Source organism: Echinops telfairi, unplaced genomic scaffold, assembly GCF_000313985.2.
Source record: "Echinops telfairi isolate 266 unplaced genomic scaffold, ASM31398v2 ScPeMD7_7472;HRSCAF=8510, whole genome shotgun sequence".
In the NCBI taxonomy this organism is placed as follows: Eukaryota; Metazoa; Chordata; class Mammalia; order Afrosoricida; family Tenrecidae; genus Echinops; species Echinops telfairi.
The window spans coordinates 761,940-786,700 of NW_022111376.1; the positions used below are offsets into that span (position 1 = coordinate 761,940).

Below are 24,761 nucleotides of genomic sequence, written 5' to 3' on the forward strand. Positions count from 1 at the left end.
GACGTCACCAGGCTCCTTCCAAGCAGTGTCCAGCCTAGAAAGCCCTGCGAGGCCATGCTGTCAGGTCTGGAATGGACACCCCCACCCCCATCCCCCGCAAACATCGAGAGTAGAGTAACGATGAAGGAGCAGACCACACAGGATGGGAAGGGCCTTGACTGTGAGCTCCAGGAACGACGCTGGTAAAGTTCAACCGGAGAGGAACATCACATTCCAAATGGACAGAGAGCGAGCGGGCTGTGTGCAAATCAGCTAGGATGGCGCAAGGTCCAGCAACCCCACAAGGCCCTCCCTCCCACAGCCACCCCACCCCGTCACAGACTGCTGCAGGCACCACGAGGGCTTCTAGACCTGGACCCTGGGTGCCCCTGGAGACCCAGCCGCCCAGGGACTCAACGAGCCCAGGCCCCGCCTGCTTGAGTCACTGGCTCCTCCTGCAAGTCCGAGTCTGAGGAGTGGCCTGAACCTTAGGGCCGCACCCTCGCGAAAGGGACCTTAGGCAAGCAATGCCGGGCCTTCTCTGCACCCCACTGAGCTCAATCAGGTTGGGAGACCACAGACATAGGAAGAACTTTAAACTAAAAAAGATGTTTTTGTTTGTTTAACAAAAGTATCCATAGGAAAAACTGGATGGGGAGGTAGGGCAAGATGACGAACCGAGTCGGAGTTCCCATCTCATCCCCCAGCAACGCAGGAACTCAGCACAGAAGGAATGCCAGACAGCCACGTGGAGGCGGGGTGAAAGGCATCTGGAGACAGGGGCGAGTTGAGAGTTCCCACCCGTAAGGGAGATTGGGAGGGCAGGGAAGGACATGGTGTGAGATGTCAGAGCTGTGGGGCCCAGGGACACTGCAGACCTGGCACACAGTAGGCAACCGCCCTCGGGCACAGTGGCCACAATTGCTGGACTAAACACCAGCTTTCAGGCTGGGTGTGGAATTCCAGAGGTCTCTCTCGCTCTCTCTCTCTCACTGCCATCCGTGGATTTTGACTCATGGTGACCCTCTAGGGCAGGGTAGAACTATGTCTGTGGCTTCTGAGACTGTAGCTCTTCACGGGGATAGAAAGTCTCATCTTCCTCCACAGCAGGACCAGCGCTAAGCTGTCCTAGAGGGTCGCTAGGAGTCGGAATCCGTCCAATGGCACTGAGCTTGTGTGCACTTCGGCCAGCAATGCGAAGAAATGAACAAGGGAAGACATGCCATCTCCTGGTTCTCAGGAGGTGTCTCAAGTCCAGGCCATGTTCCCTTCAGCCTCCTGTGTTTCAGCTCATTCAAGGGAGTCGGTGGACATAGCCAGGAGATGGTGGGGTCAGGTGGGCTGTCTCAGCCATTCGCTGGGCCATCTCGGAAGATCCAGCTGGCAGCCTCTGACCATGCTTTGCCCATCCCTGCCTTAGACCTCAGAGGCACTGCCTGTGTCCCTACATTCAACCAGGTCCACAGCGAGGTAGCCTGCTTGGGGGGGTCTACTGGAGGGGGTGGGGGCAATGACAGCGTGCTGCTGATGGACTCGTGCCCCCACCCCCAAATATTGAACATCTGGACCTTAGAGCTGTGGGTAGGGTCCCCGAGTGCCTCAAGTGATTGGTGATGCGCTGCGAATACAGAGGTCCCACACAAGAAAGGCCTGGCTACATGATTCTGTGAGGACTGCGGTGAAGACCCCATGGGGCAGTTCACTCTGTAACGCAAGGGTCGGCACGATTCAGAAGGGACTCTACAGTGAAAGTCCTTTTGCTTGTTTGGGCTTTGTGTCTGTGGATTTTATGTCTAATCTAATGGCCTTCCACAACTCAATCTACTGTCAGATCCTGAATCTTACCCCTTCTGAGGGACGTCAAGGGCAGCGGCTGGGTCACGGAAGTGAGTGGGCACAGACTCAGGAAAACAGGTGCCATGTGCAGATCACCCAGGAGGCAAGGCCGGCCCAGCCTGCGGCTCATAACAAGGAAAGAGTCCCCGTGGCGGATGCTGATCTGGATTTGTAGCTTCCAGAACTTTGAGGAAAGCACATTCTCTCACACACACTTCCAGCCACTCACTCGGTGGAGAGAGTGTCTGGGCAGAGGCCCATCCCCGACCCCACCGAAGTGCCCACTATGCCTCTCATATTGTGTGATCCCCAGGTGGATGTGGAAGTTTAGTAACGACTATGAAAACTAGCAATTGATTCATTTAAAAAGTCCACTGGAAAAAAATGAGTTTGCTTATTTGGGTTGGTAACATGAAGCTTCAAAAGACCAAAAGGAATTTGTAAATTGCATCTCTAAAAGACTGTTTAAAATACAAACTGTGCACTCTTATATCATTGTCAATTGCTCTGCCATGTGGGCATTGAACTGCTAACCCCAAGGTCAGTGGTTCAAGCTTCCCAGCCCCTCCACTGGAGAAAGATGAGCCTCTTTGCTCACGTAGATTCACAGCCTTGGCATCTCTATGTAGGCTCACCATGAGTCCTGAGCACCGCCTGTCTGTGGAAGCCAGTCATCCTCTCTCCCAGCCGCTGCTGTCACTGCCCAATGGGCACAGGAACAAAAGGGCCGTGGTGGCAGGTAACGAGGCCGTCTCTTGGAATTACCATGCCCTGTGGTTAAAGTCCATGGTAAACTACAACTATACAATTCTGACAAGATTACTAATGGCACAGACTCTTCAGGAATGAGGGATTCGGTCACTATGTCAGGCCAAGAACCAGGACCAGCTGCAGGACTGGTGAGGGCAAAGGGAACACAGAGTGGGTGGTGGAAGAAGGCAGCTCTAGTGAGCAGACCAGACACGTGATCAGTTACAAAGACGAGGACTACAATTGTTATGAGGGTTTCCTCTTTGTATGTACACATCCAATACTTGGGGTTCATTTATATAATATAAGATGAAAATGGGGTTGTGTGCTTTCAGTTGTACCCATGTGAGTTGTGTCATGTTACATGCAAGTATGTCTTTGTCTTTGTTTGGAGATTCTGTTTGGTTTACAGAGAAGTGTGTAGGTGCCAAATAGACATGAGGTGGAGTGTGACAGATAGGTTTAGTGTCAACTTGGCTGGGCCAGGGTTCTCAGTAGGACGTGATCTAATTGCATGGTGAGCAGCTAAGCAGTTGTGGTCAGATGAGGGTGGAGTGCAATGGACAGGCAGTTTCCTCCTATTTCAGCAAACTGGGGGAAGCCATGCCTTTTCCTCCTGGTATGAATCCTGCAGCTGTCTCATCGACCTCTGGATCTTTGGACTTCAGTCACCAGCCTGCCGTCTTCCCTGTTCACCCTGTCATCTCTCAGCGCCTGCCGAGTTGCCATGTTGCTGCAGCACATAGCTGTGGGGGAACAGCCTGAGGAGCAAGCTCCTGGGTGGGAATCGGAAAGCAGATGGTCTCTGATGCTGTGCCTTCAGTGGATGAAGCCCCGAGGGGGCTCCCAGTGCTAGTGCCCAGTGGGCATAGGGATGTAGTGATCAGGTAACATGGGGATTGGCAGGCAGAACTCCCAGGCCCAACTCATTGAGCTGTTTACCTTCATTTAGGCTGACGCTCCTCCCTGAGATGTCACAGAGGACGAACTGGAAGCACTTTGTAAATGACCAAGCACTTCACACCATGAGGGTTCTGTGAGGGTCCGAGAGGGTGGGACCGTGGACCCTGATGCTTGGGCTCTCAGTCTAACCTGCCCAACGTGATTCTGAGGGGCATTCCACTCAGCCTCTACGGCACCTTGCCCCTGACCATCATCACCATAGCCCACTCTCCTGATTTCCAGTCTTAAGACGTTGCCACAAAGAGCCACATGAGGCTGGGCCCGTTTGAGCTTCTTCAAACATAATTCGCTGTGGCCCTCATGTCCAGTGTCCACCTTCCTACCAAGGGGCCGTGAGTGGCCCGAGGGCACAGGATGGCGAGGGCTGATGTGGAGGCTGTCTGAGGCAGGGCATGTGCTGGTGTGACTGGCTAGTGAGAATGAGGATTTTTCTTTCACATTTGTTAGCAGCCTGGATGTTATCTTTGGTGAATAGTCAACTCATGTCTTTTTAAAATTTTATTTAAAAATTTTTTAATTCTTTTTTCGATTCATGTCTTTTGTCTATTTATTAATTGGATTGAGATATTTGTCTTCAAGCTTACTAGTTTGAATTTCTATTGATTCAATTTTACTCCTTTACTCGTTCAATGCATTCTCTGGATTTCTATTTGCTGTTTTTATATGGCTTTTAATTTTTTCATTTATTTTTGTCAGTTCTTATCGTCTTTTCCTGAATTCTTCAGTTTTTTTTTGCTTTCCTTGATTTTATCGGCAATTCTCTCAAATTGTTGAAGGACTCTAAATAATATTCTTTTGAATTCCTTACTAGGTAGTTGCAATGCCCATTATGCCTGAGAAAAGTCTTCTGGCAGTGTACATTGGTCATTTGTTTGGTCCACTATGTCCTATTTCTTCTTGTGAACTGAAATTGTCTGTTGTGTCCAAAACATTGTGCTCTTGTATTTTTATTTAATTGATGAATTATGTTGATGAGACTTTAGTCACTCACCACTTGTCTCCTTATGGGTGGTTAACACAAAGTGGGTGATTCAGCAAGTACGTCAATCCATGAGACAGAGGCAGAAGGCAGAGCAAGAATATATGAGCACCAGGAGCCAGGGGGACAGGCTGGACTGCATCCTTAAAAACCTGCTTCCCCAAACAAGTTTACCCAAACTTACTGCCATCGAGTCAACTCTGACTCATGGTGACCCTATAGGGCAAGGTTTTCTCTACTGGAGTACAAAGCTTCAGTTTCTCCCATGGAGCATCTGGTGGTCACCAGTATGCCACCTGGGCTCCTAAACAAGTTGAGGGGGTGTTTTGTAGTCAGGGTGTGGGTGAAGAAGCCTCCTGGAGATAGGCTGTCTAGCTCTCATTGGAGGTGCAATTTCCCTTCAGGCTGCAGGTACTGTCCGCTGAGTCCTGACCAACAGATGGAGACAGGCTAACATTAACTTCCAACGGGAAACAGCACCAGTCAGTTCATCATGAATCCTGACAGGATGGCATGATCAGAACAAAAGGGAGGCAAAGGACAAGCTGCCTCAGCCAAAAGCTGAGTCTTTGTGTTCCATCCCCTGGTATTGCAAGCTTGTGTGTCACAAAAGACTTTCAGTGCATTTCTGTGAGACGTTCCTTACTTTTATAACCACTTAGACCAATGTGTAAGGATTTCGGAAGGTTTTTAAGGCTGTGGCCCTTCACTGTTTTTAAAAATTTTAATTTTGTTCATTTTAATGAATTTTTCCTTTTATTTGTGGAATACAAAGAAAAACAAACTTTATATAGCTGCACAGATCTCATCAGAATAGTGATGTCACTGCCTTTGTAGTTCCCACAGAAAATTCCAAAGGAACGTGGTCAAGGGCCTCTCTGGTGAAGCTCCTCACACCACTTCTCCTGCCAAAGCTTCGGGTAACTTCCTCCAAACACTCTCTTAATTGCCAGGTGTTCTTGTTCCGTGGCCCTGCAGAAAACCAGCAAGCACAATGTCGCAAGCACTCCAAAACACGGCGGTTGTGTCTTTGGTCTTGCTCAGTCTGCCTTTGCTGTCACTGGATAACTTCTACCACTTTGATGGTGGTTGGTCTTTAGGGTCATACTGGTAAAGCTATGTTTCATCTCCTGTTATAATTCTTCAAATAAAAAGTTCAGGATTTTTATGCCATTTGCTTAAACTTTCCACAAGTGGAAACTTGATGAGCTCACCCATTAAGTGAAGTTTGCTCAACTTCAAATTTTCAGTCAGAATCATATAAGCTGGATCAATTGAGATCTATTGTGTTGGCTATTGTTTTCAGTTAATCACTGGTCCTCTTCAATTAGGGCACTACCACGATTGATCTCCTTGGAAATTGATGTAGTCTGCCACTTCATGCTTCATCTTCAAAATCTTCTAGTCCTTTCTTAAAATAAGCTCTCCATTTTTAAACTACCAATGCCACCGAGGAATCATCTTCATAAAGTGTATGCATTGGGCTGCTAACCACAAGGCCAGCAGTTTGAACCCATCCAGTTGTTCCTCGGGAGGAAACTGAGGTTATCAGCTCCCATGAAGATTTAAGAGCCTATGGAAACCCACAGGGGCAGTTCTATTCTATCTTAAAGGGTCGGAATTGACTTGATGACTGTGGAAATGATTTTACCATTTTTCTACTCAAGCTTCTTGAGTAGAATGTTCATGTTGTTCTGGTAGGAGCTCTTTTCAAATGGTTGTCTTTTCCTTCTTTGTGTTTCAAACTAAACTCTGTCAGACATGCTATAACAAATTAGTATAAGTTTATTTTGGTGTGGACAATTTTTGAAATCCATTAATACACATTTTCAGGAATTTTTGGAAGATTTTTCCTATTTTACTTCATTTCTTCTCTTTCTCATTTCTGCCATTTAGTTTTGTAGAAACTACAGCCTGAGACTAATGTGTTTCGCGTTACCTTTCTGAATGTGTTTTCAGCGCAGGGAACGTACTTTTCTTCTAGTAACAATGGCGCACTGTCATCAGAAGAAATGAAATTCCAGGAGAATCTTCTGAGCAAGCAAAGCATTGTATTACTCTTAGTTTTATTAATGTCTTCATTTTATTGATTACTTCAAACATGTGCTTTCAAAAGCATTCTTCTACACAAATAGAACAAGAACAGTTAATTAATTGATACCTAAAACATGCACATGATTCTTATTCAGGTGTGTATAAGAAAGGGAAATAAGCTTTACATATTTTCTTTGGATTAAAGACATTTGGAAATTATTATTCAGGAGGGCCAAATGTTTTTGTGAAGCAAATGTGTTTTCCAATAGAAAATGCAGATTCAATTGAAATAAATTCGTGTTGATGAAGAGATCTGGAAAAATGTGATTATACTATGCATGATCAACAGGAAAAGGATTCTACTGGTCCAAAGATATTATTTCAAATAAATGAATCAGGTAGCATGAGTTGAAAGGTTTAGATGGAAGACCAGATGATATGATAGATCTGTATTCAAGGCACATGACTAGGCTAAACAGGCAGCTAGGTTCTATACACTCATTTGTTTCTTCATTGGGAAAGGGGTCAAATGTAATATACTTTCCACTTAATGGTAGATAAATACCGTCAAATGTCTCCCTTTCAGATACACACCAAGAACACATACTTATAACAGATACTAGAGTAGCCCAAGCAGTATGATTACAGATCAGTTTTCTTATACTGCAGTTAAAGGAATGATAAACTATTTTGCAATGTTCATGTACACCATACTGTCTACTCTCATGTTTCAAAAATTAATTCTTCAAAACTAGGCAGATTAAAGAATCCATTATACCACAAAGGATACTCAAACTACAAGGTGGCTTCAAAAAGGTTATGGGAAAAATAGAATTCAAAGATAATAGAAATATTTCCATGAACTTTTTGATACCCCCTTGTAATATTCAACAGCAGTCCAGTCTAACCACGCCGGACTTCACTGTTGATTGTATTGAACCTGGGCTTCTCAAGAACAGGGAAACCCTCTATGCTATCTCCTTTCATAGAGCTACAAGTGAGCATACCCACTGTGGTTCTCTTCTTTTTCTTTGGTGCTTCAGCAATTTACTTCCCTATTCCCTCCAATACCAGTTTTACGAACAATACAGTTGCCTTAAACATCCAAATAATAAAAAGGAATATAAAACTAAAACACAACCTTCAACAATATTTAAGCCATCATCTTCTCATATTAACTGCAATGTGGAAATAGAAGCTATAAAACTATTCATTATACAGTGAATTGCCAGCACGTTGAACTTTATTGCTAAAAGGAGGGCAAGGATTATTGTGTGCTTCTAAATGGGCTAGAAAAATTTTCCCCATCTGACTGAAATAAAATGTTTCATACTTGACTGGTCTGGGCTCCTGGAAATAAGCAGCACCAACAAGCTAATTTCAGTTCCCCATAGAACAATTGCTCTCCATTTATATGGTTCTGAAGCACCTAAAAATCTTCAAGAACAAAAGATATTAAGATGAGCTGTTAGCAATACTGCAGGTCTCTTGGAACTTTATGCACACAAACAAGAGTTCCTCCTTAGCTTCAGTAGGCAGTCCATAAGACTGGTGGGTTCCACCCTGTTCATAGCTTTGTGCAATTAAAAACAAAATCCTTTTGCTGAGTAGACAACACCAAGTAGACAAATCAAACAAACACAAGCCCCTTTTAAGGCTGTTGCTGCAATGATGGTTTGATTTTAAGTGCACTGGGACAAACCGGTTGATGGAACCAAAGATCAATCTGAAGGCATAGAAGAGCAGAAAATGAAGATGCGAGAAGAGGGTTGTGATTGATAGATACCACCTGCCAGCACAGAAAGGCTTGAGTCACAGAGACTACATTTAACTTCATGTTTTTTGCTATCCTTTGTAAATAACCTTTTCTTTATTTTTTCACACAGCTTGGCCATGTAAATCCGCCACAGATAGGAGACACGATGATATAGATGAAAACCTGGAAAGAGGGGAAGCAAAACGGAGGCAACTTACTGATGAGTCATTAACGGTAACAAAACCAACCAACCAAGTGCCTTTACTCCTTCAAATTATGATTTAATAGTCACTGGTTTGGGAGAGCATTTTATATGTAGCTAAATTTTTCATTATTAGAGTGATAAAATATATTTTAAAAATGAGTAGGGACTTTACATTTGTACCATATATGAGCAGGAATGTTGCCATGAACCTTTCACAGGATGACACAATAATTATGATTAATAAAATCAAAGAAAAATTGGTGATACTTGTAACACTGCAAAAATGCTAGTTCTATTATAATGTGGTAGCTTTTTCAAGTCTATTATTGTAATTTTAAACTATAATTTCAAATTTAGTATAAACTTGCTCACATTACTGCATACCAGAAAGTAGGTGCATTTAAACATTTTACACATTAAACATTCATTTTAGATAGTGAACATTAGGTACACTGTACTGTACTAAAATTAAATTTGTCATTTCATTTCGCTTGAAGCTACAATATTTGGAATTTTTTTTAAAGTCATGGATTCCATTACTTACATGCTTGGAGAAAACAAAATAGTTTCATGGTACCCCACAGAGTAAGCAAAGTGTTTTGTCTTACTTTTCTACAAATATTGGGGGTTAAGGTTCTTTTATACCAAATTCTGGGTCTTCATGTATAAGTTACACTACTCCTATCATACCCCCCCACCACCACACACACCACCACTCCTCCAAATGCAAAGTTCATTAACAGGTAAGCCATAAATATAATCTGAATTTCAAAACAATTCAGCTTCACAAATAAAGATAAGTCTCTAGACCACATGAGGAAGAAGTATAGGAGCTTGGAATGTGCTATCTGAAGACCCTGAGCAAGGGAAACATATAAGGATATGCTATTTCCAACAGAAAATTTATCTAAAGTTCTCACTTATTCAGTCAATCACTAATTGAGGCGTTGCTGTGAAGGTTTTTTGCAAATGTGATTAAAGCCTATAATCAGTTGACTTTATGTAAAGTTGACTGTTAGACCAGTGGTTCTCAACCTTCCTAAAGCTGTGACCCTTTAATACAGTTCCTCATGTTGTGGTGACCCCCCAACCATTAAATTCTTTTCATTGCTACTTCATCACTGTAATTTTGTTGCTGTTATGAATCGGGTGACCCCTGTGAAAGGGTCGTTCAACCCCCAAAGGGGTTGCGACCCACAGGTTGAGAACCGCTGTGTTATGCTAAAGCTTCTTAAATTGTGGGTATTGACCCTATATGGGTCACATAACTGAAAGTGGTGTTTGGGCAAAATTTTGGCAACAGTGAAGCAGCGCTTGCTCGTATTGCGAATTTCTTGGGCAAAAAGTTATTTCAGAGTCAATCAGTTGCAAGGAGCTCTGAACAAAACTATGGTTTGTCATTGATGAAGAAATAAATGCCGTCTATGGAAGGCAGCTTCACTCTTGGCCTAGAATCCCTGCCTGCCCTTCCTGACCACCTAGTTGAACACGTACCTAGCCAGTCCCTACACTTGCATAAGCCAATTCCTTGCAATAAATCTCAACATATTATCTCTTACTGGTTCTATTTCTTGAGGCAAACCCAGGCTAATACAATTAAAAACAAAACAGTGATAAGATTGACAATGTTTTGTGTTTTAGTAAATCTCTTTACTACCTGGTTTAACAGAAGACACCTGTACTCTCATCTCTTTCTGCATTCAGTTACTTTGATGAAAATTTGTCCTCCTGGACATATACTTTCAGAAGAGAGAGAAGTATTTGTAAGCCTTTTCAGATATTTCCTTGATATTACACCACAACTGAACAAATGGTAGTCTCTTAAAGGTTAGCTGAAATAGTTGAAAATATAATTATATTAGAAGCCGTCCTCTCTCTGGCACTTTACGAGAGTCCTGGTAGTGCAATGGGTAAGCTCTCAGGCGAGCATCTTTACAGGAGCAGATTGCCAAGGGTATTCGGGAAAAAGATCTGCCAATCTGTTCCTGGCACGAATACAACCCAGAACACCTTGTAGGGTAGTTCTACTGGCATGAGTCAAAATTGGCTCCCTAGCACACGTCATCATCATTAACAGCTTGCACTTTAACTGGATCTATTCTTGGGCAAGATTTTAACCGAGATCACTTCCAAAAGTTCACGGAAAAACTCCATTATCTTTTCATTCGATTACTCCACGAACTTTTTGAAAATTATCATGGGTGACCATCTGGAAAATTTTTATTCACTAAAAGTTATGGCAATCTTCAATGTTGATATGCTTCATTTTACAATATGAAGAAAATCAAATTTTTTATTATCATCGCCAATCTCATCAGAAAAGTCTTAAAGATTTGGAAAGTGTTCAAGTTCCCAAAGGTGAACAGAAATTTTCTAAATTCCCACTTTTCCTTTGAAGCTTCCATTTTATTACTGATTTAAACTGTCAGTTTTTCCTTTAAAATGACTTACGGTATTTAATTTGTTCATTTTTGAGAGATTTCATGCCTAATAGCCAAGCTTGAAAAGACACACTTTGTCATTCTTTTAAGTGACAAGGGTGTTCTGTGGGAAAAATACTCAAAACCCAAATAATTGCATAATGTATTTTCCTTGAGACATAATCAAATCTTTTCACTGCTTCATCAAGGACATTCTAAGTGAAACCACCTTTTCTTTTACTGCGAGTGTGTGTGATAAAGAATGCAATGACTACCAGTACGATTTGGTGTCACTGCCTTAATTCATGCTAAGGTGCCCAAGTTCTAGCCACCACTGCTTTTGTACCATCTGTTTTGTACCATCATGAAAACCATGTCTTCGTATTTTAGAAAAATAGTATTGACTTCATGAATCTTCTGATAGACTTTTAGGAACTCTTGCAAGTTCACAGATTACACTGAAAACCAATGCCTTAAACCAGGGTTGACAAACTGGTGGCCCGCGGGCCGCATGTGGCCCCCGAGGTAATTTTTTGTGGCCCATGATGCTCTGAAATAAAATGAAAATAGAAAAAAATGTTATGAAGAAAATAACGCTTAGGGGAAATCAAGGCAATACCATACACACAATTCCCTTGTTACATTTTATTTCCGAGCATCATGGGCCACAAAAAATTACCTCGGGCACTGCATGCAGCCTGCAGGTTGCCACTTTGGCCGCCTACCTTAGACCAATATGGAAATTCCCATGTATCCTAACCTGTTTCTCATTCATAAATTAAATAATGAAAGGAAGCATTCCAAGATCCCTATAAAGCCCCACAATTATTTATATTAAACATCAGTATATATAACAACACACATTAAAAATATCACAGATCTATTAGCATTTATCCCAGTAATAAAAGGGTAATTCATGAAAAATATATTTGTTAATGTACTCTAATATATTAATTCAATGGATGAAGAAATAATACTTTTTAAAATTGAATACCATTCCTGATAAAACTGTTAGTAATCTAGGAATAAAAGTAAAGCTTAGTAAGTTGAAAATACCTATTCAATAAGAATTCATAGTAAATAAATACCATTCTTAAGAATGAGAGAGGCATTCCCATAAAAGTCAAGGCCAGGAAAAAAATGCACACCAACACCATAGCTATTTGACATTGTTAGTAAATGCAAAAAATATTTATAACTTGATGAGATAAAGTTAACAGGCAGAATATTTACCTGGAGTAGGTACGAGCAAATTGAGAGCTCAGGATGACTCTTACATTGTAAAGCAGGGGTCCTCAAACTTTTTAAACAGGGGGCCAGTTCACTGTCCCTCAGACTTGTTGGAGATCTGGACTATAGTTTTTAAAAAAAACTATGAACAAATTCTTATGCACACTGCACGTATCTTATTTTGAAGTAAAAAAACAAACGGGGCAAAAACACCTGGCGGGGCAGATAAATGTCCTCGGCGGGTCGCATGTGGCCCGCAGGCCATAGTTTGAGGATGCCTGTTGTAAAGGGCTGTTTTTCAAAAAGGAATAACACGTGAAATTTCTGTGGCCCTTGATGAAACTTGACCTACAGCATGCATAAGAACTATTACACCTAGTAAGAGTTATGGAAGACAACAGATAGGAAATCGATCAGTTAGAAATTAAAACACAGAATCAAATAGAAAATAGAAGTGGCATTTAAGAATAGATGTTTCATAGTGACTTGAGAGCCAAGTCACTGCCTCATTATGTGTTTCACCATTAGATATGACAAGGGTTTGAATAGAAAACAGGTCGCTGCAGTCTGTGGATGACTGCATTCAAGTTTCCTTAGTAATACACTTGTATTAATCTCATTAGGGTGCCTTCCAAAAGGAGGGGGGGCCAATTTAAACAGTAGCCTGCAAGAGGAGCTGCTGGGCCAGTGAAATTCAAGGCGGAGAGGTCAGCTCTGAAGGTGATGACGACTTTCTTGAAGGACACAAGACAAACAGAGGGACTAATTAGGACAAAGTGTTAGGACATCATGCCTGGTGCAGTAGAGGGTCAAGGCGATGGAACTGGCACAGTGGTTACAACCACAATTGTGAGGAGGGTCCCTTCGCTGGCACCTCGATGGCACCCAACAACCACCATCCCGATTCACAATTCACAGACCTGCTTGAATTGAAATAGAAATACTTCTGAGACAAATTATGTGGAATTACTACTGAAAAAGAAAAGAGACTAGAGAACTACAGAGGTGAGAAAAGGGCAGGAAAGAGCCTTGGGGGACCCCCCAGGACCCCTCCCTCCCCCCCCCCCATCAGAACAATGCATCTGCTCATTCTTTGTGGGAGGGAAAAGCCATCCTATGAGAATTTCGCTTGGAAACCTTACCCCATCTATCTACAGCCTGATCTTGCCCCTCTAGTCTTCTTTCTATTCCCCAAACACCAAGAACATTTAAAAGGGAAACTGATGGCAACGATGACTGTATAACCCCACTCGAGTGGAACGACCATCAGAATTATAGGTGAATGGATACATGGGACGGTGGAAGTTGTAGCCAATATATATATTGGGCCTAATATATAATAAGGGTTCAGGGGGGCAGTTGGGTGAGGGATGGAGGGATTAAAGGGGAGTTGCTAACAAGGAGTTCAAGAAGAAGTATAATGTATTGAAAAAGATGATGGCAGCAATTGTACCATTATGCTTAATCTAATGGAACTATGGGTTGTACTCCGAGTCAAATGTTAAAATAAATAAATAAAAGAAACATGGTTCCTTGAGGATGTCCAAGCTGATATTTTGAAAAATTTCAAACTGACATTTTAACGGGGGTATACATGGAATAGCACAGAATCCTTTGGGAAAATATTCGGGGGAATTGTGTGTACGGTATTGCCTTGATCGCCCCTCTCATTTTCTTCATAACAATTTTTTCAATTTTCATTTTCTTTCAGAGCATCATGGGCCAATTACCTTCTGAGAAGATGGAGGATTGGTTGAGAAACAGCAACTTCAAATTTTCATGGTTTTGCTTAATAAGGTTTCTAGGGTTTTGTATCAATACTTTTTTGATTTGCCCGTGGGTGGGTGTGTATGTGTGTGCAGTTCATTTTATAGCACAAATCAATAAGATCAGCAGCTAATTTTTTGGAGAGGGAAAGCTACATACATCAAAAGGCCAAACTTACAATTGATACAATGATGATGATAATAGTGAGCTTCAAATTCTTCATACACATGGCTCGAGCAAGATTTCTGCTGGTTGTTTTGAAGGTGACAGACTACAAGAAAAGAAATAAAAAGAAAATTGATGCCTGGCATCGACTTTAATCATTCCATTTTCATCAATGAATTCATCTAAAGTATCAATGTTCTTTGTCTTGCCCTGTCTTTTTCAGTATAAACTGGTCATTCAAAATCACAAGTTCTTGAAAGCAAGACTTTTGTCAACCTGCAACAGATATATGACAGTATTCACATACCAAAACACAGGTACACTGATTTCAATTAAAATGGTTAAGATATATGGACCCAGTTAGATTCAGATTTGTGTTAGCCCCTCATCGGCTTCAAAGAGGAAGCAGGGAAAATAACATCAACCTCAGTATCTGCAGTTTTCTAGTACATTATATCTTGCATGTAAGCAAAATATATGAACCAGTGAAAAAGAGGAACATGTGACTCATAGGCAAAGGGAATGTAACCAACAGATGCAAACCCTCAAATGATTCAGGTATACAACTTTTCAAGCAAGATTTCAAAAACAGATATTATATCATTATAAAATAACATATAGTTAGTATAACATATGAAATAGTTATTATACTTGTTTGTGAGTTTGTCATACTGTACTGGCTTGCCTGTTGCTGGGCTGCAGAAAGCTTTGTCACTGGTGTTTCAAGTACTAGCAGGGTCACCTAGGTGAACAGGTTTCAGGGGAGCTTCCAGACTAAGAACAGACAACTAAGAAGAGATACGCGGTCTACTTCTGAGGGATTAGCCACTGAAACGCACTGTCTGATGTCATGCTGGAAGATAAGTCCCTCAGCTTGCAAGGAACTCAAGACACTACTGGGGAAGAGCTGCCTCCTCAAAGTTGACCCTAATGATGTGGAGCAAAGTTTGCAGGACTTTCATTTGCTAACAGAGCACAACTCACAATGAGAAGAAACATCTGTAAACATCCCTTAACCAGAATGTGGAATGTATAAAGTATGTATCTAGGAAAAGTACATGTCATCAAAAATGAAACAGAATGCAGAAAGATGGTTATTCCAGGCATGGATGAGCTGAAATAGACTGGTACTGGTCATTTTCAAGCAGATAATCATATGGTTTATAGTATTATTATAAAAAGAGTTGAAGAGATCTAGAAATATAATACTGTCTATGATAGCATTATATGCAGCTATAAGGAAGTCCAATCAGTACAATTATTATGGAAATTTATGCACCAACCACTAAAACTAGTGATGACGACATGAAAGAATTTTTCCAAAACCTTGTCTAAGATTGATCAAACATGCAATTAAGATGCACTGGAATGAAAAATTTAGAGACAAAGAGGAAGGAAAAGAAGTTGGCAAATACAGCTTTCATGATCAAAATGAAGCTGGAGATTGAATGAAAGAATTTGACAAGACTAATAATTTCATTGCAAATAACTTTTTTAACCTTCAACAACAGAAAAGGCAACTATCCACATAAACTTCTCCAGATGACACACAAAGGAATCAAATTGACTACATCGACACAAAGAGATTATAGCAGAAGCTCAATATCAGCAGCAAAAATTAGCCCAGAGCTGGCTATGGAACAGACCATCAATTGCTCATATAAAGTACAAGGTGAACTGAAAAAATTAAAACAAGTCCTTGAGTATAACACCATGTCAAGAACAGATTTCATGTACTGAGCACCAATGGCTGAAGATCAGATGAGTTACAAGATTGGGGTTTTCTCTGTTTTACCTAGTTATTGTTGCTGGGTTTTTGTTGTTGTTCACTTCCGGTTTGTTTTGCATGAATTTCCGTATATGAAATTCAAGATAGGTAACTATATAGAGACAGTAAGTGGATTAAGAATTACCTAGGCACATGGCAGGAGAGATTGGGGGGAACTGAGGAGCTAACAACAATGAATACAAGAAGATGTTTTCTGAAATTGATTGTGATGATTGCACAACTCATCTTAATATTGTTGAACAATTAAATTGGATGACATGTAAAGTATATGCCAACAAAACTATTTAAAAAAAGAACACGTGAAAAAAGCTAAAAGTCATTTAAGAGGCAGAAAAGACCAAAATTGATGTCAGAATAGACTCTGAAAACTTGCTCTTGAATGTAGAGCAGCTCAAGCTCATAAAGGAAATGATGAAGTACAGAGCTAGATAGAAAATGTCAAAGGACATGGAGAGGACAAAATAAAGTTCTCCAATAAAATGTTCAAAACCTGGAATTAAAAGCCCAAACAAAATAATATGCTCTTTCTCAAGCTGAAAGAACCAAAGAAAAAGTTCAAGCCTTGAGTTGCAATATTGAAGGATTCTCTGGGCAGAATATTGAATGATGCAGGAAACATCAAAAGAAGACGGATGTACAGTCACTGTGCCAAAAATAACTGGTTAATGTTCAACTGTTGATCAAGAACCAATGGTAATTTGCACTAAAGGCATTAGTGAAAAACAAGGCTCCAGAAATTGACAGAATACCAATTGAAATGTTTTAGAAAATTGATACAGGGCTATCTGGAAGATTTTTAAGGCTGTGATCCTTCTCTCTCTCTTTTTAATGCTGAATTTATGTATGTTTATGCGCCCCCCTCACCCCACATTTACACAGCCTATGGCATCAGAACAGTGACAGTGTCCCAGGAAATCCCTGGGTATGTGGTTCTTTCTTCTTTTCGCACCACCTTCCTTCCTCACTACTGGCTTAATCAGAGTCTTCAAAAATAATTTTCTTTGGTGCAAAAACAATTTTCTCCTTTTTATAATATGGTGTATGAAATATTTATCTTTATGAGATTGACTAGCTATGCTGAAAATAATATCAATTTTGACAGGCTTGTTATTGTTTTAAGGTTGCATACATATTCCATTGTATTTACCAGAGTTTATCCATTTCTCCACAGTTTTTGATTGTTTCCATAGTCTTACTATTATAGAAATTGCTGCTATAAGCATGGGTGTGCATCGATTTGTTCATGTTTTGTTCTGTTTTCTTAGGATATATATCATGTAGACAGATTGCAGACTCATAAGGTGTTTGTATTTACATTTAAGGAAGAGCCATCTTGTCTTCTGATCTCTCCACATCCTTTCTAGCATTTATCATTTTCTAGATTTTGAATTTTGCTAGAATGTTGGTGTGAGGTGGCTTCTCATCACTGTTTTAATTTTAATTTCTCTTATAGCTAATCAATGTGAGCATTTCTTCATGTGATTGTTAGCTGTGTGGATGTCATCTTTCATAAATTATCTATTCATGTCTTGTTCCCATTTTTAGATTGTGATTTGTTCTTCTTAAGAAGTTGTAGTTTTCTATAGATTTTTGAAATTATCCTTTACCTGGTATGTCAATGCCAAGATTTATTTTCAATCTGTGGGTTCTTTTTACTCTTTTGATGTACACAGATATTGTATTATTTTGTCTTATGTAGTGTGAATGTTTTTCATTTTGCTTGGTATTGTCTTTATGATTTGTATTAGGGCCTTTAAGTTTGTCCCTATTTTTTTTGTTTATCGATGGTCCTTATGAATCTAGAGTTTATATTTAGGTCTCTAATCCATCTTGAGTTCGTTTTTGTACATGGTGTGAAGTATGGGTCCTGTTTCAGTCTTTTGCAGCTGGAGATACAATTTTCCAGTATCATTTATTGAAAAGGCTATCTCTTCCCTACTTAATATGTTTTAGTCTTTTATCAAAAATCAGGTGTCTGTGATTACTGAAGACTAAAAGGATGCGTGTGTTGTTAAGTAAGTGGGATCCAGGATATGGAACCCTGAAAGAAAAGGGGACTGGACTGATGGATTGTAACATGTCCTTCTCTCTATTTAACAGAGAGATATTCATCTTCTGTGTCAGGATCCCTGTTAGACTTGTGACTACTTTTTGCTTTTGTTGGTGTTTATCTGCAAAAGATATTCAGGATAGGAAACCTTACAGAGACAGTGACTAGACCAATGGTTCCTGGGGGACATGGAGGGGGGCTGAGGCAGGGAGCCAATGTGTAACTTTACCTTCCATGTCTGAACAACTGAACTGTTTCTGAGAGGAATTACTGAAAGGTGAATGATGGGTAAACATAACAGTGGAGTGGGAGGAGTAAATATATATATTTGTTTGTATGTATACACACACACACACACATCTATACACATCTATCTATCTATCTACACACAGAGATGGACTTTGGGCCTCTAGTTAAATCTTGCCTCAGTACAAGAACAGTTTGTTCTAATAATATGGCATTGTATGATACTCACCTTCCCGACTTGATCACTAAAGACAAAATGGGTGCACAAGTAAATGTGGTGAAGAAAGCTGATGGTGCCTGGCTATCAAAAGATATAGCATCTGAGGTTTTAAAGGCTTGTAATTAAAGAAGCGACCATCTAACAGGGAAGCAACAAAGCCCACATGGAAGAAGCACACCAGCCTGGGTGATCATGAAGGGCTGATGGGAGGAGGTATCAAAAATTCAAAAACACACAATCAGCTTTATGTGAAGGGGCGTGAATGCAATGGAGACCCAAAATCCAGCTGCAACATGATTGGTCAGTCCCTCTCAGAAGGGCCACATGGAATGGATGATAGAGTCTGAGTGCGGTAGGACACTGATGAACCACAGAACTATCCTCTAGTTGTTTAACATTTCCTTCCCTTACTAGTAAGGTTTTTGTGTTTTACCCCATTGACCACGTTAATTTGCGTATGTTCATTTGTATACTTGGGATCACTTGGTACATGAAAGTCAAGATGGATGACCCCTCAGAGACAGTGACAGGAGTGGTGGCTCCTTGGGGGTATGGGAGAAGGGAGGGGGGAAGGGGGTGAAAGCGGAGTGGATAGCATCGATGTTTGAATAACCCCACTTGATGGCATTGAACAACAGAATTGTATGTGAATGGATTATCGAAATGTGTAAGATATGTCAATAAAACTATTATAAAAACAAATATTTACCAAAAAATAAAATAAAGCAATTATAAAAACAAACAAATAAAATATTTACCAAAAAAATAAAATCAGGTGTCTAGGTGCTTGGTAGTAATTCTGGGTTCTCTGCTCTAATCCATTGTCATATATCTATTGCTGTACCAATATCATGGCTGTATAAAAGGTTTTAAAATCTGGGAGTGAAAAGCCTCTTACTCGGTTTTCATTTTTTAATAGTGTTTTGTTTACCCTGCTAACTGAAATATTTGCATTTCAAATCCGAGTTGCTCCCTTGGAGTCCTGGTGGCATAGTGGTTATGCATTGGGCTGTTAGCCCCAATGATCAGTATTTCAAAGCCACCAGCCACTCCATGGGAGAAAGATGAGGCTTTCTACTCCTGCAGAGTTCTTGTCTCGGAAACCAAAATGGACAGTTCTCTTCTGCCCTATAGGGTTGCCATGAGTTAGCACTGACTCAATGGCAGTGAGTTTGATTTTTAGTTTTTATATTACTAAGCAATATTGGTTTATAATTTTCAATTCTGGTTATGTCTTTTGCCTGCCATTAGGGTTATACTTGTTTTGTAAAACGAGTTTAGTAATATATAATCCTAATATATATAATCCTTTTTAAAATATTCTGAAATAGTTTTTAAATCTTCTCTAAATGATGGTAGAATTCCCAATAAAATCATCTGGTCCTAGACTTTTTGATGTTTGGATTTTTTTAATGACAAGATCTACTTCTTGTTTTATAGGTCCATTAAGGTTTTATATCATTCTTTGTTAATTTAGGTAGGTAATGTGTTTCTAGAAAATTATCCATTTCTTCTAAGTTTTTTAATTTGCTGAAATATAATTTTACTAGTCTTGTATAATTATCTTCTTTAAAATTTTGGTTGGGTTTATACCTCTATCCATTGCTTTGCTTCCTTGGTCCTTCCTCTGTTTCCTTTTACCTTCCTCCTGCCCCACTGTCCCTTTCCCCTTATTTCCGCCTCTTGGTACCTCCTCTTAGCTAGATATGTAAATACATTAATCCACAAAAATAGAGGTATTGGCCAATGTACATATATTTATACGGCAATACACTGAGGTAGGGGATGGACTTTGGGCCTCTGCTCATATCAATACAAGAATATTTTGTTCTAACCAATCGGCAGTCTGAGATGTTCACCCTTCCGACACAATCGGTGAAGACAAAACGGGTGCAAAAGCAAATGTGGTAAAGAAGGTGGATGGTGCCTGGCTATTAAAAGATACAGCGTCTGGGGTCTTAAAGGCTTGAAGTTACACAAGCGGCCATTTAGCAGTGAAGCAGCAAGTCCACATGGAAGAAGCACACCATGAGGCATCATAGGGACCAGGTAATAGGCATCAGCAGACACCTAACAAACAAAATCACATTGCTGAGAATGAGGGTGGCTGGAGCAGAGATCCAAAGCCCATCTGTAGACAGTGGAACCATCTCCCCACAGAGGGGCCACAGGGAAGGGATGAGTCACCAGGTCTTGCTTAGTTTTCATAGAAAAATCTGAGCTCATTTTAATTGGTTTGCCATTAGAGGTGATTATCCTTTTTCCCATGTTGCTTTCAAGATTCTTTCCCTTTCTTTGGTGTTAAAGAATTTGACTGTGGTGATTTCTTTTTGGAATCAATTCTATTTGGGGTTTGTGGGGCTTCATGGATAATTACTTTTCTGTTCTGTGATAACGTTAGGGAAGTTTTTTTTCAATACTTCCTCAATGTTTTTCTCCATAGTTTTCTTCTTTCTGTTCTTGGATGTTTTTCAAACATAAGTTGTTCCTTTTGATAGAGGTCCATAGAATTCTTAGGTTTTCTTGCCTTTTTTAGTTTGATCTTGTATTTTGGTCTTGAGATATTTGTCTTAAAGATAACTGATTTGCATTTCTATTGTTTCAATTTTGTCCTTTCAAAATGTTATCTAGTTCTAATATCTTAGTGTTTTTGTTTTGAATTTCTATTTGGAGTTGTTGAATGATTTCTAGCTTTTCCTTTATTTTGTTAGATTAGTCTTGGAATGGTTTCTTGAGTTCTTCTATCTTGTCTTCTGTGTTTTTCCCCCCTGAATATCTGTCAAATTTTCCTTCCATTCCTTTAAAGCAGTTGAAGATCATTCTACTAAATTCTCTCACAGAAAGATCTAAAGATTTCTCCTTTTCCAAAACCTCTTCTGTATCCATATCTACATGTATTCCACTCATTGGAGCCATTTTATCTTGTTTTTTCACGTGCCCAGAGATTGGCTGCTGCTTCTGAGACATAGGGTTTTTACCGGGGTTCGTACAACTCTTATTACAATCCATATATCCATCCATTGTGTCAAGCACATTGGTACATTTGTTGCCCTCATCATTCTCAAAACATTTGCTTTCTACTTGCGCCCTTGGTATCAGCTCATTTTCCCGTCCCTCCGTGCACCCCCTTCCTCACGAACCCTTGATAATTTATAAATTATTGTTGTCATATCTTACACTGTCCGATGTCTCCCTTCACCCACTTTTCTGTTGCCCATCCCCCTGGGAAGGGGTTATATGTAGATCCTTGTGATAGTTCCCCCGTCTACCCCACCTTCCCCTTCCCCTCCTGGTATTGCTACTCTCATTATTGGTCCTGAGGGGTTTATCTGTCCTGATTCCCTGTGTTTCCAGCTCTTATCTGTACCCATGTACATGCTCTGGTCTAGCCAGATCTGTAAGGTTGAATTGGGGTCAGGATAGTGGGAGTGAAGAGGGAGGAAGCATTAAAGAACTCGAGAAAAGTTTTGTTTCATTGTTGCTATACTGCACCCTGACTGGCTCATCTCCTCCCCATGACCCTTCTGTAAGGGGATGTCCAGTTGCCTACAGATGGGCTTTGGGTCTCTACTCCGTACTCCCTTTTTGTTCTTTGATGTCCGATACCTGATCCCATCAACACCTCGTGGTCACACAGGCTGGTGTGCTTCTTCCATGTGGGCTTTGTTGCTTCTGAGCTAGTTGGTTGCTTGTTTCTCTTCAAGCCTTTAAGACCCCAGATGCTATATCTTTTGATAGCTGGGAGCCATCAGCTTTCTTCACCACATTTGCTTATGCACCTGTTTTGTCTTCAGCAACCGTGTGCTGGGAAGGTGAGCATCATGGGATGCCAGTTTAAACAGAACAAAATGTTCTTTCATTGAGGGAGTACTTGTCCATCTACTACCTTAATACTATGCCCATAAATATACGCACATAGATCTATTTCCCTATCATTATATATACAATATTTACTTATGTACATGCCTGTATTCAGACCTCTATAAATGCCCTTTACCTCCTAGTTCCTTCCTCTATTTCCTTTTACTTTCCTCTTGTCCCACACTCATGATCAGCCTTCCTTTGGGTGTCAGTAATTCCTCTTGGTTACATTGCCCTCATAGTGTTGTTTTTATATTTGTCTCTGGCAAACATCACTCCCTAAGCACCTGTTGCAGACCCTAAAGAGTCCACGTTGGCTATGTCATTTGGCACTAGCCTGTCCTAAGCAGGTTTTGAAGTTAGCTTCCGAGTTTTCGGGGAGTGCAGGGCAATCATTGATACAACCTACATGACAGGGAAGGGAAGAGCATATCCAAGACACTGTTCACTTGCTGCCTAAACTGTATATACAGAATATATATTCACAGGCTCTGTATATATTCGAGCAAGGCCCAGGGTCTCTTTTAAACCACTCTCCTCTGAGGCCCAGGATCTCTTTTAAACCACTCTCCTCTGAGAGTGAGCCAACAGACAAGGCAAGTGATGCATTTTTGAACTCTGGTTCCATGGAGAGAAGTCTGAACTCTTCTAATTTTCCCCAAGTGCAGAATCACCTATTTTCTATTTCCCTAGGATTAGCTTGTCGCCCTAGTATTCCGGTGTTGCCATAGTCTAGTCCCAAGTGTTAGTCTCCAGCTAATTTGAATCTCTCCTATCTTCCCAGAATGCAGTGAGTGTGCCATGACTCTCTAAACCAGTGGTTCTCAACCTTCCTAATGCCGCGAACCTCTCATACAGTTCCTCATGCTGTGGTGACACCCCCCCCCAACCATAAAATTATTTTCATTGCTACTTCGTAACTGTAATTTTGCTACTGTTATAAATCAGGCGACCCCTGTGAAAGGGTCATTCAACCCTCAAGGGGGTCCCGACCCACAGGTTGAGAACCACTGCTCTAAACCCTAGGGTGCAGGAACCTGTGAATTATCCCGTCTTAGTTCAACCACATTTGCTGATCCCTAGCGTGGACTTTAGAGCCCACTAAGTATGTTGGAAGATAAGGTAGTTATATAATCTCCAGTCAACTTGTGAAGGGGTGGAATCTAGCCTGTCAATCAGGTAATGACAGGCTTGATGACCTCATTTTGGAGGTGTGAGAGAGATAAATAGCTCACTGGAGGCCAGATACGCACTCTGCTTCATCTACCTGCTGACAAGCCACATGAAGCTACACTGACGGCAGCCAGAGCCTTGGCACTGGAGGAGCAATGTGGAGACCCACTCTAATGCTGACATGCTTCTACTACCACTGAATCCATAAGACTTTCCACCCACTGGCCTGTGATCTTCCTGCATCAGAGTCATTGCATGTGTTGTGTGAGTCTGAAGAGGAATTTATAAACTGGTACCAGACATATGGGCTAATATCGGACTTATGGGCTTGAGCTGGACTGGGCTGGGATGTTTTCTTAATACACAATTACTCTTTTATCTAAAGCTCTTTCTTATACACATATGAGCATCTATGAATTTGTTTCTCTAGTCCACCCAGACTAACACTAAAGAGAAATGCTAGTGTTCTCTGTGGTGTTAGCTAAGGGAAGGTGCGGAGACCCTGCATCAACCTCTGCTGGTCTGGAGCGCTTGGGGGAAGGTCAGCTTAGCAGGTGCCTTGTTGCGGCAGCACAGAGTCCATGGCTTTTTAGGGGGTTCTTTGTAGTGATTCTTCCCTCTGAAATACCGGGGTGAAATTAGTAGGGGCTTCTTCTGTCCTTCCCAAGTCCAGAACTCAGGTTTTCTCCTCCACTTTTTCAAAAGTTTTGTTTGAAGGTTTTACAGAGCCTCCGCCTACATGGTCTTACTAGGTTGTAATCCCTCTCTAAGTTATTTTCAAGGGCCTCATATGTATGTGAAAACTTGACAGTGAATTAAAAAGACTGGAGAAGCACTGATGCATTTGACTTTTGTGGTTAGTGAAGACTATTGGGTGGTACTATGGACTACCAGAAAAACAAACACCTGTCTTCGAAGAAATGGAACCAGAATGGTCCTTAGAAGTGAGAATGACGAGATTTATTTTCACATATTTTGGACATGTAATCAGGAAAAGAACATCATGTTTAGTAAAGTAGAGGACCAATGAAAAAGAAGCCCCTCAGGGACATGGACTGACACAGTAGCTCAAACAGAACAATTGTCAAGAAGGTAAAGGAATGGTGTTTCGTTCTGTTGCACATGAGGTTACTATGAGTCAGAACCTACTCAACAGTACCTAATTGATATAGGAAAACGTGGTGACATAACTCTGTTATTAAGTGGAAGGGTACTGGAAAACTTACATTTTGATCTGAAAGGTGGTAACAATAAAAAATAATTAAGTTGTACACGCAAGAGCAGTATACATTATACATTTTATATTTCAATAAATAGAAGAACCTATTAATTCATTAG

At 40.8% G+C, this 24,761-nt stretch overlaps 1 protein-coding gene across 1 annotated transcript in view; it reads right to left on the bottom strand.

The window, feature by feature from the left end:
• Positions 1–8,253: 8,253 nt before the first annotated feature.
• VAMP7 (vesicle associated membrane protein 7) overlaps positions 8,254–24,761 on the bottom strand; it is a 49,826-nt gene continuing 33,318 nt past the window's right edge. Inside the window, exons 7-8 of the mRNA XM_045285554.1 lie at positions 14,098–14,190; positions 8,254–8,480 (exon numbers count right to left, since the gene is read on the bottom strand). Of these exons, the coding sequence (XP_045141489.1) occupies positions 8,412–8,480; positions 14,098–14,190 (162 nt within the window). The 3' untranslated portion in view covers positions 8,254–8,411. The remainder of the gene's footprint in view (positions 8,481–14,097; positions 14,191–24,761) is intronic.